General features: G+C 37.6%; 1 protein-coding gene across 2 annotated transcripts; it reads right to left on the bottom strand.

Annotated features, from left to right (window-relative positions):
- Window positions 1-3,771: 3,771 nt before the first annotated feature.
- On the bottom strand, window positions 3,772-12,228 carry LOC144979359 (uncharacterized). 2 transcript variants are annotated; one of them, XM_078926002.1, is made up of 6 exons: window positions 12,129-12,228; window positions 10,162-10,316; window positions 7,250-7,429; window positions 6,049-6,197; window positions 4,454-5,017; window positions 3,772-4,309 (listed from the first exon to the last, which is right to left on the bottom strand). In XM_078926002.1, exons 2-6 carry the CDS (start codon window positions 10,262-10,264, stop codon window positions 4,271-4,273), a joined length of 1,035 nt encoding a protein of 344 aa, XP_078782128.1. In that variant the 5' UTR covers window positions 10,265-10,316; window positions 12,129-12,228; the 3' UTR covers window positions 3,772-4,270. The 2 variants fall into 2 exon arrangements, with proteins under 2 accessions (XP_078782128.1, XP_078782127.1); XM_078926001.1 differs by having other exon boundaries at window positions 3,772-5,017.
- Between the last annotated feature and the right edge of the window lie 5,214 nt (window positions 12,229-17,442).

The raw sequence follows: 17,442 nt of genomic DNA, 5'->3' as shown, positions 1-17,442 counted from the left end.
TGCCAAGTCTGCAAAGATAGATCATCATCATGCCCTACTGCAACCTCCTCGTGGTGTCGAACGGTAACAGGTCAAGCTGGCCAACTGCAGAGGGCGACAAGAATAGACAATGGCAAACCATTCTTGTAACTTTGCCGAGTTAACTGCATGAATAAGTCCAAAAAGTTAAACGGTGACAGCGTAAAGGGGAGCATGTTTTCACGGAAGACTGCTGCCTCGCTCGGTTGGGAGCGTGATGTTCGTCAGGTCACACCGAACCGTCAGCCAGTTACTAGGCGAAATAAATTTAACAAATGTGACAAAACCAAAATTGGGCCATGGAATGTCAGGACCTGTGCCCAAAAAGGAAAACTAAACAACATTCTAAAAGAAATGAAACGGCTCCAAATAAATATTCTTGGCCTGGCAGAGATGAGATGGAAAGAGCAGGGAACCATGTCAAAACAAGAAAACAACACGACATATAAGATCATATGGAGTGGTGGAACCTCTTTCCAAAAAGGAGTAGGGATGATCTTAGACCAACAATCAACCAAATTTTACAAAGGGCACGTAGCAATCTCAGACAGAGTTTTGCTGGTTAAGCTAAGAGGACCTGTAGTTGACACCAATATTATTCAAGTTTATGCACCAACAGAAGAGGCGACAGATGCAGATATGACAGAGTTTTACCATTCACTAGACAAAGCAAAACAAATGTGTAAATCACAAGAAGTCCTTATGGTAATGGGGGACCTAAATGCTAAGATTGGCAGAGGCAGAGATGGTGACATAATCGGACCACATGGACTCGGAGACAGAAATGAACGAGGAAACATCTGGGCAGATTGGTGTAGAACAAATAAATTAATGATTTCAAACACCTGGTTTCAACAACACCCAAGAAGAACCTGGACATGGCAATCACCAGGGGACAGAGCAAGGAACCAGATAGATTTTATAGCAGTATCATCAAGATTCAGAAATGGCATATTAAATTGCAAAACCTACCCAGGCGCCATGTCTCAGTTGTTTGTACAGTAAGGATAAAGTTTAAAGCTATTCAGAGAACAGCTGGTAGAATAAAGAGGGATTACAGGTTATGCAAAGACAATGGCATACAAACAAAAATGAGAGAAGAATTTGAAAATGCACTCATGATACAAAGCCAAAGTGAACCTGATAACGAAAAATGTGAAAAACAATTTGATATATTCCAAAAGTGTGTCAAAGCAACTGCAGAAAAGCATTTACCAATAGCTCAAATAAACAGCAAAAAGGAATGGATGACAAATGAAATTCTAAACCTATTTGAAGAAAGACGAAAATGCAACAGAGGGTCTGCAGAATACCAAACATTGAACAACCACATTAAATCCAAATGCATCGAGGCACACGAGAACTATCTAGACTGGAAATGCTGCGAAATCGAAAGAGAATACAAACCCAACCCCCAACAAGCTCACCAAAGAATAAAAGAACTATCAGGGAAAAGGAAAAGCAAAGCAGCAGGAAGTTGTATCCAAAACAAACAAAGGGAACTGCTATTTGAAGAACAACATATAGAAAGCCGATGGGTAGAATACATAGGCGAACTGTACAATGATCCAAATAGAAATGAACCACCACTGAAATTCAAAGAACCATTAAGCGGACCAAACATCACCAAAAGTGAAATTGAACATGCCATGGAACGAATGAGGGATGGTAAAGCAACAGGCCCTGATGAAATATCTGTAGAGGTATTAAAAAGCCTAGGAGATCTAGCAATCGATGAACTTCACATATTATTCAACAATATATACAACACTGGGAAAATTCCAGATCTCTGTAACTCTATTTTCATAGCAATACCAAAGAAAGCAGGTGCAGTCAGATGCGAAAATTTTAGAACTATAAGTTTAATAAGCCACATCAACAAAATACTGTTGCGTATAATTATCAACAGGCTAAGGAATAAGATTAACCCCGAAATCGCAGAAGAACAATATGGATTCCAACCTGACAGAGGGACAAGGAACGCAATATACCTCCTCCGTGTTTTAAGTGAAAGAGCTATACAGGTTCAGACCCCACTATTCCTCTGTTTTGTCGACTACAAAATAGCTTTTGATAGAGTACGCCACGAAGAAATACTAAAACAACTGCACTCCATTGGCGCTGATGAGAAAGACCTCAGACTCATGCAAACATTATACTACACCCAGCAGGCATCTATCAAAATCGGAAACTCTACAGGAAATCCCATTCCTATTCAGAAAGGAGTCCGTCAAGGGTGTGTTGCCTCACCAGATCTGTTTAATCTATACCAAGAAACAATCATGAGGGGCATAAGTAATATGGAGGGAATAAAAGTAGGAGGTCACAACATAAATAATATAAGATACGCAGACGATACGGTACTCATTGCAACATCAGAAATCCAACTTCAAAAGATTGTTGACAAAGTGGTAGTAGATAGTGAAGCCAAGGGAATGGAAGTGAATATCACCAAAACGGAATGCATGGTAATACAGAAAAACCTCGAAAACAACAACACCTGCAATATAACGATTCACGGCGAGCAACTTACAAACGTAGAAAGTTTTAAATACCTAGGTTCAATAGTGACAACAGATGGAAGATGTAACCGAGACATACGAGCAAGAATAACTCAAGCCAAACAGGCCTTCATGGACCTGGGAAACATTTTGAAAAACAAACAGATGTCGTTCGGGATTAGATTCCGAGTCTTGAAGTGCTACGTGTGGCCAATCTTGTTATACGGGATGCGAAAGCTGGACTACAAATGCAGAAACACAAAAGAACATTGAATATTTTGAAATGTGGTGCTTGAGAAGGATGCAGAGAATATCGTATACTGCACACAAAACGAACGAAGAAGTGCTAAAACAAACATACCAACAAAGGAAACTAATGCCCTTAATAGCGGATCGACAACTATCCTTTTTCGGACACATAGTAAGGAAAGATAAAAATGAATACCTGGCAAGTTGTGGAAAAATACCTGGTAAACGCGCCCGGGGGAGACAAAGAAAAACACTCATAGACTAACTGAAGGGCTTCACCAACCTAACAATCCAAGAGCTGTTTCAAAAAGCAAGAGACAGGGAGGAATGGAGAGAGATAATTCATGCAGTATCCGAAGCCTGGACCAGGCATGGAACCTAGAAGAAGAAGAAGAATCATTTTACACAAGAGTACGTTGAGAGAATGTGAGTAAAGAGCCCTTTTCAAGGACTTAACTACTCGCCTTGCGATGCCCGAACCCAGGACCTTCCGAAACGAATGTCATGCCACGAGACACATAGCCACATATAGGCCCCTGAGACGTGAGGCGGGGGTGAGGGGGGGGGGCGCCACAAGACAACCTAGCGAAAGCTGTGTAAAGCGGGATGCATCATCATCATCATCATCATCATCATCATCATCATCATCATCATCATCATCATCATCATCATCATCATCATCATCATCACATTAGATTACATCATCAACATCATCATTATATCATCATCATCGTCGTCGTCGTCTCTCTCTCTCTCTCTCTCTCTCTCTCTCTCTCTCTCTCTCTCTCTCTCTCTCTCTTTTGTTTTTCTATATATGAATATATATATATATATATATATATATATATATATATATATATATATAAAAGAAAAATGTTAAATAACAATTTGAAATGCTAAACAGGAAATTTATTTATGCCAAAGTATATATATATATATATATATATATATATATATATATATATATATATATATATATATATATATATAAAATGGTCACGTTTGCAACAATAAGCATATATCATGTGACTCATCGGTTCAAAATGATAATAAGTCGTGGTAAACCAGATGCCGTAACAACGTCTTCAAAGCCGAAAGAATTAGACATATAAAGTTTAGTTTTTGGTCACTTTAAAAAATGCGTTAATTCAACTCAATAAAGCATATACATGACCCAGTTACATATTTTTAACTGTTCATGATGCTATATAGTGTTTAGATAAAATACTCACAATATCCGGTAACCAAATATAACGTACCAAACACACAAAACGTTTTGTGTAACATTAAACGTTAATAGTCTGACTGATGTAATTTATTGAGAACTAATAATCAAAACGGCTATCTAAAATCAATGACAAAAATAAATAAATAAATAAATAAATAACCGAGTGACGTCAGTTTCATTCCATCTATAAATAAGTGAGTTTTAAAGCATCTGAATCACTCCAACATAAAACTGTTTTGAGACGGCAAGTTTCTTCAATTCACGTTTCAAAAGCCTAGCTTGAAAGAACGGTCCCAGTATTGTCTTGGCCAGCCTGTCGATTAACAGGCCTGGCCAACACTCTAGAACTTCCTTGGCCACCGAATCGATTATTTGGTCGAGTAAGCACGCCTCTACCCCTTTGGCCAGTACTGGGATTCACTGGCCTGTTAAACACGCCAGTATTGTCTTGGCCAACCTGTCGATTAACAGGCCTTGTCAGCACTCTAGAACTTCCTTGGCCACCGTATTGAGTAAGCACGCCTCTTCCCCATTGGCCAACTCCAGTACCAACCTGACGAGTAATTGGTCTGGTAAGCACTCCATTATTTCTTTGACTGACGTACCCATTTACTGGCCGAGGAAAGGCTCCACTAGTTCCTTGACGAGGTCTGGTAAACGCTCCCGGACTTGATTGGCCAAATTGCCAATTTACCGGTCTGGTAAACACTCCACTACTTCCTTGGCCAACATTTTGATTTACTCGCCCGGCCAAAACTCTCGTACTACCTTGACCAACCTGCTGATTTACAGGCCTGGCTAGTAATCCAAAATTACTTTGACCACCTTGTAAGATCCCGGGGACGCGCGCCAATTGAGCGGCAAGTTTGGTTATCAGAAGTTGAAAAGGGTTTATCTGGAAGAGACTGCAATCTGGATACAACTCTAGGATGGCTTTTTGGCCGTGTGGAACTATTTGCTTCTGGCCACATTCTGATGATGTCGATTCATTCTGATTAAATCCAACACAAAATCCGTTTGTCTGAAGATAAACAATACATGGTTAGTAACAGAGGGGAGGGGGGGGGGGGGAGTAACCAGTTCAACTACTGCGTTGAAATATATAAGAATGATTAGAATAGGAAAAATTATGAAAAGGAGGAGGAGGAGGGATAGGAGTGGGAGGAGGATGAAGAGGAGGAGGAGGAGAAGGAGAAGAAGAAGAAGAAGAAGAAGAAGAAGAAGAAGAAGAAGAAGAAGAAGAAGAAGAAGAAGAAGAAGAAGAAGAAGAAGAAGAAGAAGAAGAAGAAGAAGAAGAAGAAGAAGAAGAAGAAGAAGAAGAAGAAGAAGAAGAAGAAGAAGAAGAAGAAGAAGAAGAAGAAGAAGAAGAAAGAAGAGGAGGTAGAGGGGGAGGAATAAGAGGAGGAGGAATGGAGTTTGGTAGTACAGGAGAAGAAGGAAAAAAAGAAGAAGACGATGACGATGACAACGAAGAGGGAGAAGAAGAAGAACGGAAAATAAGAAGAACAACAACAAGAAGAAGGAACAGGAGGAGGAGGAGGAGGAGGAGGAGGAGGAGGAGGAGAAGAAAAAGAAGGAGGTATAAGAGGAAGAGGAAGGGAGTTTTATAGTATAGGGGAATAATTAAAAGAAGAGGAAGACGACGAAATTGAAGAGGGAGAAGAAGAAGAACGGATAATAATAATAATAATAATAATAATAATAATAATAATAATAATAATAATAATAATAATAATAATAATAATAATAATAATAATAATAAGAAGAAGAAGAAGAAGAAGAAGAAGAAGAAGAAGAAGAAGAAGAAGAAGAAGGAAAGAAGGAAATGATGAAGATAAAGAAAAATGACGACGGAAACGATGACGATGATGAGAATGGTTATTACTGTGAGGAGGAGGAGGAGGAGGAGGAGGAGGAGGAGGAGGAGGAGGAGGAGGAGGAGGAGGAGGAGGAGGAGGAGGAAGTAGGAAGAATAATTGGAACAATATTGCAGAATAAGAAGAGATGGACGGAGACTGTGATTAATCAACACTGATCTGTGACTATAAATACCTCTGAGAAATAGGTTCCTTCGCCACAGAACTCACATCTCCTGTGAACGAAATGCTCCTCGCATGTGTAAAAAGCGTTACAGAATGTATAATGGGCCACTTTCCAAGACTGTCCCGATCGTCCTGGACTTCTATCACATAGAATATCCGCTAAGGAGGAAGATATTTATTGATATTATATGACATACCTCCTCACAACGGTATTTTGTCGGAGTCATTTAGATGCTGAAAATCGAAATATGATTCAACAGTCTGATGACACATCCGTCCAGCAACGAGCAGCTTGGTTCTAAACAAAGACAATCGGTACTTTTTTTTCTTCATGCTGGCTAGAACTTTTTCACATGTCATGTGATCAGAATGTATAAAAGTCAAAACATGATCAGATTTATGTTTTTCTCCTCTGGATACACGTTTATGCTGGTCGGAGAAGTATTTCATAAGAGCGTCCGCCATTGTTCCGGTAGTTTAAAACCAGTTACTAAGTTACTACGCGTCGTGATGAGGGAAGTGACATCACCGCTGTTGAAGCCTATTATGTCCAATAATATGAAACTTTTGTTCAGTCTATGTTTTATTATTAGCAGGCACTGGTAGAGGATGCTTATCTGAACATGCAGACAAGACAGAACAAGAGAAAATATAAACATCTAAAAAACACAGCCTGTCTTGGCTGCCCCTTCATTACTCAAACACTGAAGCATCTGATGATGATGATGATGATGATGATGATGATGATGGTGGTGGTGGTGGTGGTGGTGGTGGTGGTGGTGGTGGTGGTGTGGTGGTGGTGGTGGTGGTGGTGGTGGTGGTGTGGTGGTGGTGGTAAAGAAGAAAAAGAAGAAGAAGAAGAAGAAGAAGAAGAAGAAGAAGAAGAAGAAGAAGAAGAAGAAGAAGAAGAAGAAGAAGAAGAAGAAGAAGAAGAAGAAGAAGAAGAGGAAGAAGAAGAAGAAGAAGAAGAAGAAGAAGAAGAAGAAGAAGAAGAAGAAGAAGAAGAAGAAGAAGAAGAAGAAGAAGAAGAAGAAGAAGACCGAGGAGGCGGAGGAGGAGGGGAGAAGAGAAGGAGGAGAGGATGGTGCAAAATTAGATAAGAAGAAAAATGAAATGACATTGAAGAGGACAGGGATACGGATGGTGATGATGATGATGATGATGATGATACTGATGACGCCAATAACGATATTATAGACTCTCGTACTTACAGGGATGTCCTTGATCTCGGCAACCATCCACACTCCCAGCTCTATCACACTGCTGTGCCTGTGGATTGAACACCAGTCGATCAGGGCATTTTTTGATTTCAGGAATTCCCTCAAAACACTCGATAAAACGTTTGCAATCGTCGTCCATTGAAAACCTTCCGTCACTCTCAGGGCAAAGAGCTTAAGACAAGATGTAGAAAATGGATTTATAAAATCTTTCGTTTCAAAAATGAAACAGAGGCCAACAATTGAATTAACTATCTTAACTGGCAGGTAAATTTTATGCTCTTGACTCAACGTTTCAAAAATGAAACAGAGGCCAACCATTTTATTAACTATCTTAACTGGCAGGTAAATTGTATGCTCTTGGGTCGACGTATATCTATATGCACGTCTGACACCCGAACCCAATTATGGGCCTAGTTTAACATTGCTGTAATGGAGAATATTTTCGTCTTTCTTTTTTTAGATTTCCGTTACAACGATGAGCCCCATTATGTGACCAATCACCTCAACCTGGTATTAATGTTATAAGGTTAGGAAAAATACTCACAACATCCGCCAGCAGGATATTACATACCAACACAAAACTATAATATGTAACCTTGAACGTTCCTTTTTTGATTTATATAATTAGTGATAAAGGGTCACCCAAAATGGATGTCAAATAACAATAACAAAGGGTTGAGTGACGTCAACTTCGTTCCTTCTATTATGTCGGGAGTGAAGCGGACGCTAAAAAAATCAATTTAAATTTTTAAAAACTATCCGAAATATGGAATCTTGGTTTTTCGAACTTTACAGAAATATAATCCTTACTTACTTACTTATCCTCTTGGTACCTTGGTGAAACATAAGGCGTTAACAAAGTCCCTCTTGGCATCTCTGTCCTGGGCCAGCCAGCTCAGCTCAATCCATGTCTTTCCAGCCTCTTTCATCTCCTCTTCAACTGTTCTCCTCCAGATGCCCAATGGTCTGTTTCTATTTCTCTTTCACATGGAGACCATCTTAGTGCTATGTGAGGCAATCCGGACTCCGGACTTTTTTCATTCGAAGAACGAGACCATGCCATTTCCATCGTCTGTGCTTGACTTCATCCACAATGTTTTTCATTCTTGTGCGCCTGGATATTTCTTCGTTGGTAATAATATGCTTTGCCGAATATAATCCTAGGACATACTTTAACCGGCCAAGTCTCATATCTTTGAGAATGAAATTATTATTTTTCTTTTTTATGGGGGGGGGGGGGGGGGCGTAGCTCAGCGGTACGGTCTTTGCTTCGTACCCAAAGGTTTCAAACCAGAACCCCGACCATTCCAATCAGTAATGCATGCTGACAATGGTCTGTTTTCGTAAGGCAATTTCTTGAAAGTGCCTTATAGTTGAGGATACCGTGCGGTATATAATCCTGTCTTTAAAAAATATAGCCTTTTGGAGAGCATTGTGCTTATTTGAGTCAATAAAAAAATTGATACGGCGCACAACTCTACTGAAAGATTTGAAAAATAGAAATGTATTTTTTACAGATAGATAAACAGATAACTTGATTTCCTTTTTAATTTAAAGTCAGTTTGAAAGTTCGTTAAGTCAAACAGATATCATTAAAAAATTTACCGAAGACACTAACATCTCATGGCCACACCCTCAACTCTATCTGTCCAGTAGAGTCTTTACTTCCGTTGTGTTGATTGAGCGGTGATCAGTGTTGTTATGTAGCAGTGTGTTCTCATTGCGTGTATGTTTATATGTGTGCGTGTGTGTATATATGTGTGTGTGTGTGTGTGTGTTTTGGAATGTGGTTGCGTGGAAGAAAAAAAAAAAAGGGGGGGGGATGTCCATCAAGTAGAGAAATTCCTGAGCAAGGGGGGGGGGGGTTGTTTGCTAGGAACTGTCAGATTGGCATTTTTCAGCAAATTGTGGCATTAATAGTGATATAATTCACTTGACCTCATGACGGTATTTTAAACAAGTTTCATCGATTAACAACATCAACTAATATTACTGCTGATATTACTGTCGTTTTTATGCCATCGATGTGATAATTATTGCCCTGGGAAATGTTTAGTTAAACGTTTCGGCAAACTGTCAATTGGTTCTGTCTAGCCCGAACAAACCAAAAGTAGACAGATTCGGGGACTTGATATTTTTCGCGTCCGCTTCAGATTTTCATTTGACCTCACATAAGTAAAGAGTAAAGGGGAGACATTCCGAAAGCTCCTACATCCCCAGTATTCATTCAATTTGTATTTTCACCGTTGATCTTTTGTCAGGCATTTATTTATTCAATTTGTCATCATATAAAAGCGTTTTAAAAACTCTAGAACAAACCTTGATAGATTTGTGAAAGTTTAAAATTTCCTAATTTGACCATTGTTTTGATTCTCGGCCGCCATTTTAATTTGTGAAGTATTGAAGGTAGTGCAAAGCACTCCCAAGTAAAGAGTGGTAAAGACTTGCGACTTATTGATATTGATATATACTGACTGATAAACTAAAATCATGCCGAATAAAGCATGGCAGCGACGACAAGCACATCGATTAAAATGTGCATCTAATCGTAATCAAGCTAATCAAGAAAACGATTCTGGCAATATCGAATGAAAATAGTTCTTTCCCCGCGAAATTGCGGGCTTTTTACTAGTAATAATAATAATAATAATAATAATAATAATAATAATAATAATAATAATAATAATAATAATAATAATAATAATAATATTATTATTATTATTACTATTTTTATTATTATTATTATTATTATTATTATTATTATTATTATTATTATTATTATTATTATTATTATTATTAATATTATCATTATTATTATTATCATTATTATTTTTTTTATTATTAAGTACGTAAGTACCTGCCACGGAGTATGAGAAATGAAAGGAGCAACTCGAAAAACTTACCAGCAGTTTGTCGCTTGTGCCTGGATATCGCTCCAAGACAGGTCACCGAGACACAAGACAAAAAGAAAACTGCCACGCTCTTCATTTTGGTGCCTTCAGTCATAGAGTATTGGTGGTCCTGATGGCTGTAAACTGGGTGCACTCAATTTCCTCTCCTGTTTGTGAATAATTAGTTTGACATAGTCGCTAGAGATAGATCGAAGTTGAGGTCACTCCGGCCTTTGAATGATCAGTTCTCACTAAATAAATGTCTGAATAGTAATATAGACAGAACGAAGATGACGTCACTCAGGCCTTTGTTATTGGTTTTTTTTTTGTTTTTTTTTTTTTTTTTTTTTTTTTTTTTTTTTTTTTTTTTTTTTTTGCCATCCACGTTAATGAGTAATTCTCACTAAACTGTATTAACCAGACTATAAACGTTCATGGTTACACATAGATTTGTGTGTTGGTTCTTTATACTTCCGGATGGCAATGTTGTGAGCTGCTTAGCCAAGCTCATACTATCTATACATTTCTGTAATTTACTCACAACAACCACATGAAACTTACCAGCAAACAATATTACGTGTAACCAAAAACATTTATAGATAGTGTGCGCTTGGCTAAGAATCTCACAACATTGCTATCCGGAAGTATAACGGACCAACACACAAAACTATGTGTAACCTTAATTGTTTATAGTCTGGTTAATACAGTTTAGTAAGAATTACTCATAAACATTGATGGCAAAAACAATAACAAAGGCCTGAGTGACGTCATCTTCGTTCTATCTATATTACTATTCAGACATTTATTTAGAGAGAACTGATCATTCAAATGTGTTCTACTACAAACAATAACAAAGATACTCCTTGTGATTTTACAATTTGTTGGGAGAAAATTGATAGAAATTTTAATGGGAACGATCTATATTCAAGTTTTCGTCCAACCGAGTCATCAATCACGTGATTTGTTGCTGTCCAACGATTGGACATTTATGAACAAATGTAAACACGCTGCTTTGTTTATGAAAGTTGTAAACATACCCATGTGTCAAGCTGAACACAATGACCAATCGTAATGTTGGATAGTTCAAAATCTGTGAACACTTTTCACTATGTAGGTCACTATGTAGGTCACTTTGAGTACATGTTGCAATATGACCAATGACCTCGAACACATGAAAAGTTAATATAGATCATGCCCATTCCGAGATAAAACGTTTGCGTTTGATTCCTGTACGGTTCAGCAACTAAAACGAGTGAGTTGTACTCACTTTGTTATGATAAAACAAGAGACCGACTGAAAGGAAAGGTCAAATAAATTATTTAAGAAAGTTAGGAAAAAATAACGTTCTAATCAGTTACTATCAATTAAATAATGTGCGGCTATGTGGTCTTGTGGTATGACACTCGCTTTCGGATCGGAAGATCCTGGGTTCAAGCCTCTCTCGGCGCATAGTTGAGTCCTTGGAAAAGGCCCTTAACTCACATTCTCTCATCGCACTCAGGTGTAAAATGAGCATCTGGCCGTCAACGACGTTGTCTCTGTCCTAAAAGAATTGTAATATCGCCTAAAAGGCGTTATGTTTCGTCCTACCTGTTAAGGGTTGTTGTTGGCCAAGGACCCCCTGTAAAGCGCTTTGAGCACGTTTAGTGGATATTGCGCTCAATTTTTTTAAAAGTTAACCAAAACGCTGGCGATTTCCAATAAATAGCAGACAAAGTTTCTTTAAGAAAAGTGTGAACAGGGTATCAATTTTGTCCACATTTGTTTTCGACTCTTTAAAGAGATATAACTGATCTCGATGCTTGATTGGGTATATATTTTTCATTATTTAACCCCTATAAACGGATGAAAGAGAATTTTTCCTTAGTTTTGCCAAATAACTTATTATTGGAGTATTTTTGTTGCAAACGTCGCAAAAACGACATTTTGGCACAACCTCGTTTGTGAAATCGAAACCTTACTCTAAACTGGTTACCTACCTGTAATTTTATTTAATTGCTACACTTTATCCCAACAATTAATATACATGAATTGGGCAGTTGCGTTACAGTAAAGTTTTTGGAGCAATATGACAGTGCTACACGGCTTTCTGGCAAGTTTGGCCCATGCAACATATTCTCTGTCTTTTATACACAAAACCCAACACCGTACAATTTACTAGATTGGATACCGGTCAATAAACACTTGAGAATACCGTTCTTTCCGCCAAATTGCAGATCGGTTAATCGCACACTCATTAGTTATGTTTACTCAAATATCATTTTCTCTCTGTATCTGGTCCGCTTTAACGCGTGGGTTTTTGGTGTTTTCTTTTCAATTTTCCTCTGGCTTTGAATAATACAGGGTAATGATTGCTCATTTCAGGCATTATTTTTGGTGTAGTCACAAGATTTGTAGATGTAAAGACAACGTCTTTATAAAAATCTAGAGGTGCCTAAATGAGTTAATAAAATGTATGGTAAAATAAAGGTAGAAAAAATTACTCTTATGATAGATACAAAAAAAAGTAAACGACGTTTCGGCCTTTGGCCTTCTTCAAGTAAACAAGAAAAGTAAATCTGTTATATTAAATTGCATTATAGTTAAAACACTATAGGTAAAAGTGTGTGTGTATTGCGCGCGCGCGCGCGCGTGTGAGTGTGCGTGTGTTTGCGTGCAAGGGAAAGAGAGAGAGAGAGAGAGAGAGAGAGAGAGAGAGAGAGAGAGAGAGAGAGAGGGATAATAAGATGAAGTTTAAGATTTTGTTATTCCGTGTTGGTTCATGGAATATCTTCTTCTTTTGGTTCATGGAATATCTTCTTCTTCTTCTTCTTCTTCTTCTTCTTCTTCTTCTTCTTCTTCTTCTTCTTCTTCTTCTTCTTCTTCTTCTTCTTCTTCATCATCATCATCTTCCTCTTCTTCTTCTTCTTCGTTCCCCCCTCATATTGTTTTTATATTTGAATGTCTCGTTGCCAAGGAACGTCATTGTTTTCCTCAGCTCTGCCAGGGGCCCATAAGATACAACTCTCTTGAGACAAAACTTTGAAACTCTTGGAATTTATGGGTGGTCAGCGAGACCCGCAGAGGGCCTCTCTAATATAAGGAGGAAGGAGTCATTTGGGAGACCCTCCTATGGCTAGGGGGACTACCTTTGGGCTGGGTCTCCCTAATGCCTACCAACAAAAATACAAGTTCCTACATCAGGATATGAACCTCCAACCTTTCAATTAAAAAGGAGTTGATCTATATCACCACAACGCCATGGCACGCCTAATGCATTCTTTTCTAATGTTCACACTGGGCTTTGGGGCCTAGACTGGCTTACAACTATTCCAATTTGACCTTTCAAATTCTATGGGCGATGATGAATTTTGCCCGTTTGTTGACAAAGCGCTTACTTTTTATTTTTATTGATTTATTTTGTTGTGGTTGTTTTTGTTGTTTGTTGTTTGTTTGTTTGTTTGTTTTTGTTTTTGTTTTTTTTTTTTTTTGGGTTTTTTTTGGCCATATAAATTGTACGTAAAATATCACTCGATTGAAAGGACCCCCGATTTGTCAAAAGTCTCAAAACCTGATACGCCAAGGAACTCTCTTGTTTGAGACTATTTTTTGTTAGCAAGTTGGGGTTTATCATAATCGATCTATATTTGGAATAAAAGTTTTCTGGACAAAATGAAATAAAAGTTCTTGGTCATTGTGCGACTGATCATAGCTATGTCCGGCCTTTCTCTGGCTTTTTACCTGCTTATTTATTTAGCTAATACCCCATCAACCCAAACAAATACTATAGTGTAAACACAAACTCATTATCTCTTGCGTTTCTAACTTAGTCCTCACAAATAAACTGTTTATCTTTGTTCAAAGATGTCGGGATAAAAATATGACCGATTGTCTCCGAAATATTATGGATATTATGTTGTGGTGACCCAGACCCGAAATATAAACTTGAATGTCAAAAGAATTAGTCAAGTCGAAATGGATATAATTATTACTTTGACCCTGAACAACTTGCAAGGCTGTATATTTTTGTTTTAAAGTTATTTAAGTGTGCCCTTATGACATTTTAACTAATTCAACCCTAACATCGATTATATCCGTTGTTTACCCGGGTGACTTTTACCCCATGCCTATTTATTACATTTGTCTGAGACACATTATAGGCGTAGTATCAAAGCTAATGTTTTTAATTTTTACATGTTAATGATAATTGTATAAAGATATCTATACACATGCTCATTTTTAATACATTTTTTCAAATTTTGAACAGCAGCAAAAATCTCTAGGATTGAGTGAGTTAAGAAACTGAATAAACACTATCTTTGATATAGACCCATAGGAAAAAGTCACAGGGAGAAATATCCGTGACCTAGGCGGCGAGGTAATCGGGTCCATCTCTCCCAATCTATCTGGAAACGTGTTGTTTAGAAATTCACGAACGGCCTGGCTTGTCTCCAAAGCGGGGAAGCAATCTTACTTAAAAAATATCAATGGCTGATACTGATATTCACAAAGTTGGGATGCAGCATAAAATTCTAACATTTTACATGTATCTAAATTTTTGACTCCCCGTCTCAAAACGGTATTACATCGGGATGAACTATAACTAGGTGCAAAAAAATTAAATTTATAGCCTCAAATATGAAACCTGGGTTAGTTTCTTTTCATTATCGTGGATAATATAAACTATATCTTGCAATGCGAAAAACCCGAAGTTCGTTTTTCTTATCATTTTTTTTTTTTTTTTTTTTTGGGTTGCTGCTAAATTCACATTTCTCGGTCCGATCCATCCCGACATAATACCGTTTTGACACGACGGGTTACAAATAAACATTTACAGTGTTTTGTGGTTAGTATTATGTCCATGGTGTTTTTTCCCTTGTTAGTTTTTGTAGCCGTATTCTTTGGTTATGTCGATCATTTATTCGTTTATGTCTTTAGGATATTATACGTCGGTTTGATGATTAGATATGCAAGTTTATGCCAGACAGGCTGAAGTCGCTTGCAAGTAATATTGGTAGCACTTGGTCCTTTGTTGTGTATTTTAGTGAGAGATGCGCCAAGTTGCTCTATTTTCTTAGCGCAATTAGCTGGTTGTCTGTATGTCTGTAAAAACAGCCAATAAGAAAATTTATTTGGTCACATTCACTAGAGGTGATAACTTTAAGATTTTTATCACCAGATGTTCTACGAATGTTCGACAGAACTCATTTATCCAACGTACTGTCAGGACATGGAATGTGCTTGATTTTAATACAAAAAAAATGATAAAACAATAAATGCTTTAAAATATTCATTTGATAAAGAACTCCGTGCCTTGAAATACATATACGATGAATGAGATTTGTTTTTCAGAAATATGCTTGTGATCAACCAGTCTGTGGAGAAAATTATGAATGCATGTGATCCTTTGTTTGTATGTACGATTTTGTGTACTTTTTTATGTCCATGCATGAATGTGATCTTTTCTTTTTAATTGTTATTTATTTATATTTGCACGAGCAATAGAGTATTAAAGGTCGTTTGACTTATGTAATCCTTAATGATTATGATGTGTTTAAAAGTAGCTTTGACAATGTTATTTCGTATTCAGTATCTGCCATTAATTCCACACCGACGATTCCGCCAAGTTTACGGGCCATTTAGTAAGGTGTGTGTGTGTCTGTGTGTGTGTGTGTGTGTGTGTGTGTGTGTGTGTGTAGGGGGGTTAAGAAAGTCGTCGGTTAAAATTGAGTTGCTGTCAATGTTTAGGTGGCGGTTTGCTCTGTGGCAAGTTTCACACCAGGATTTTGTGTTGCGATATGTTGTTCAAGTTGTAGTTTCTTTTCGTTGCTTCCAAGACTTCGATTCAAATTAATGTACTATTATAATTTCACCTCTATCAGTGTTTTACTTGTCATCGTTCGTAGTTATAGTATTTGCTTCTTCTTTTTTTATAACACTCGGAATGTTTTTGTATTTATTGTAGGTGAAGAACCCATAATACTTGAGATGAAATAAATTTCGAACAGGCACTCATCTATTTCAATTATTATATTACCATATTGTGGAAATCAACATAGATCGAGCAACGAATCTTTTTAGCTATCAAAGATCGAAATCGGTCCAGTAATAAAGTCTAAGTGCCCGCAAATGAATCTGGCCAGATGGTGATTCACACCATCAAAGGACCAATCACTATGGCCTCTGTGTACTAGAATGCGCATGAGAGTGAAAAATTTTCTTCTTTTTAAAAATGCATTGACTTATAACTCGTGTAAGTTTGATTTTTTATTTCCGGCCGTGGCATGATTAAATACTGTGATAACGCCATGTCGTTGAGTGTCACACAAGCCTTGGAGCAACTTAAACCAGAAAATTGACCAGTTTTACACAGCTACTAGCTTATCATTAAGCATTACCTTTCGAGATAATCTGAATATCGTTATACCAGAAAAAACTATACCTCCCGTTATGACAACATATAACTGCGGACAATTCCGTAATTATTTCTTATTGTGCCGTCGGTGGCTCTTTGCGACTTTTATTTTTTTTAGATATCTGAATGTTACTCGAAGTCGACTCAATTCTGCGTATTTTTGTGACAGGCATTGTTGGAGTTTAGGCTGAAGAATTTTGATAATCTTCATTTGAATGTTTCTAAATCTGTTGTGTTCACACATGAAGAGAAGAGCGTTTCAGTCTTCGATAGTAACACAATTAATATTTGAAGATGTTTGAGTTTGCAGATTGATGTGTTAGTGTTCTGGCTGTCATTTTGTTTGTATTTTTTACATGAGGGTTGTTCGTTGTTCTTTCCGTCTGCCTTGTAAGGGAGTCCATCCAAGCTGTGTGATCATGTATGCCACGCTGCTATGGGGGCTGTAGTCATTGAAGACAAATCTTGCAGCGCGGCGCCTGGGTCCCAAACTGTACAGGAATAGTCTCAGAGTGTGATGCAGGCGGTAGCTGTTGTACAATTTTATGTTTGGGATGAGAAATAATTCGAGTTAAACACTGGACAACGAGCCACAATTCAATGTGAACTGGGGAAATCCCCTTCAGCATGCCATTAGCAACCGGAAAGAACATACCACCTGTTGACTATCCTTTCTAAATATATCTATTATATATCCACAGGCCTACAATTCCGATGTAGTAAATAGTTCTACAGTTAGTCTGAGCAAAACGATATTATTTAGGCATACACATATGTCAAGCTCGAAATGGATGCATTTCTTATAAATAGCCATTATCAAGTTACACTTTGTTTCCCGTTCTTTACAACATTGTTGTTATCACATAGCAAGTCGACAGAAAAAGAATTTTATCAATATC

Source organism: Berghia stephanieae, chromosome 9, assembly GCF_034508935.2.
Source record: "Berghia stephanieae isolate SIO BIC M18660-M18661 chromosome 9, UCSD_Bste_1.3, whole genome shotgun sequence".
NCBI classification, from domain to species: domain Eukaryota; kingdom Metazoa; phylum Mollusca; class Gastropoda; order Nudibranchia; family Aeolidiidae; genus Berghia; species Berghia stephanieae.
This window is presented reverse-complemented; position numbering and strand designations above follow the sequence as displayed.

Coding starts and splice junctions, on each gene's coding strand:
- LOC144979359 (XM_078926001.1), bottom strand. CDS start 10,264: ATGACTGAAGGCACCAAAATGAAGAGCGTGGCAGTTTTCTTTTTGTCT. Junction 7,430..10,161: donor GCACAAGCGACAAACTGCTG/GTAAGTTTTTCG, acceptor TCTTGTCTTAAG/CTCTTTGCCCTGAGAGTGAC. Junction 5,018..6,048: donor AAGGAACCTATTTCTCAGAG/GTATTTATAGTC, acceptor GTTTATCTTCAG/ACAAACGGATTTTGTGTTGG.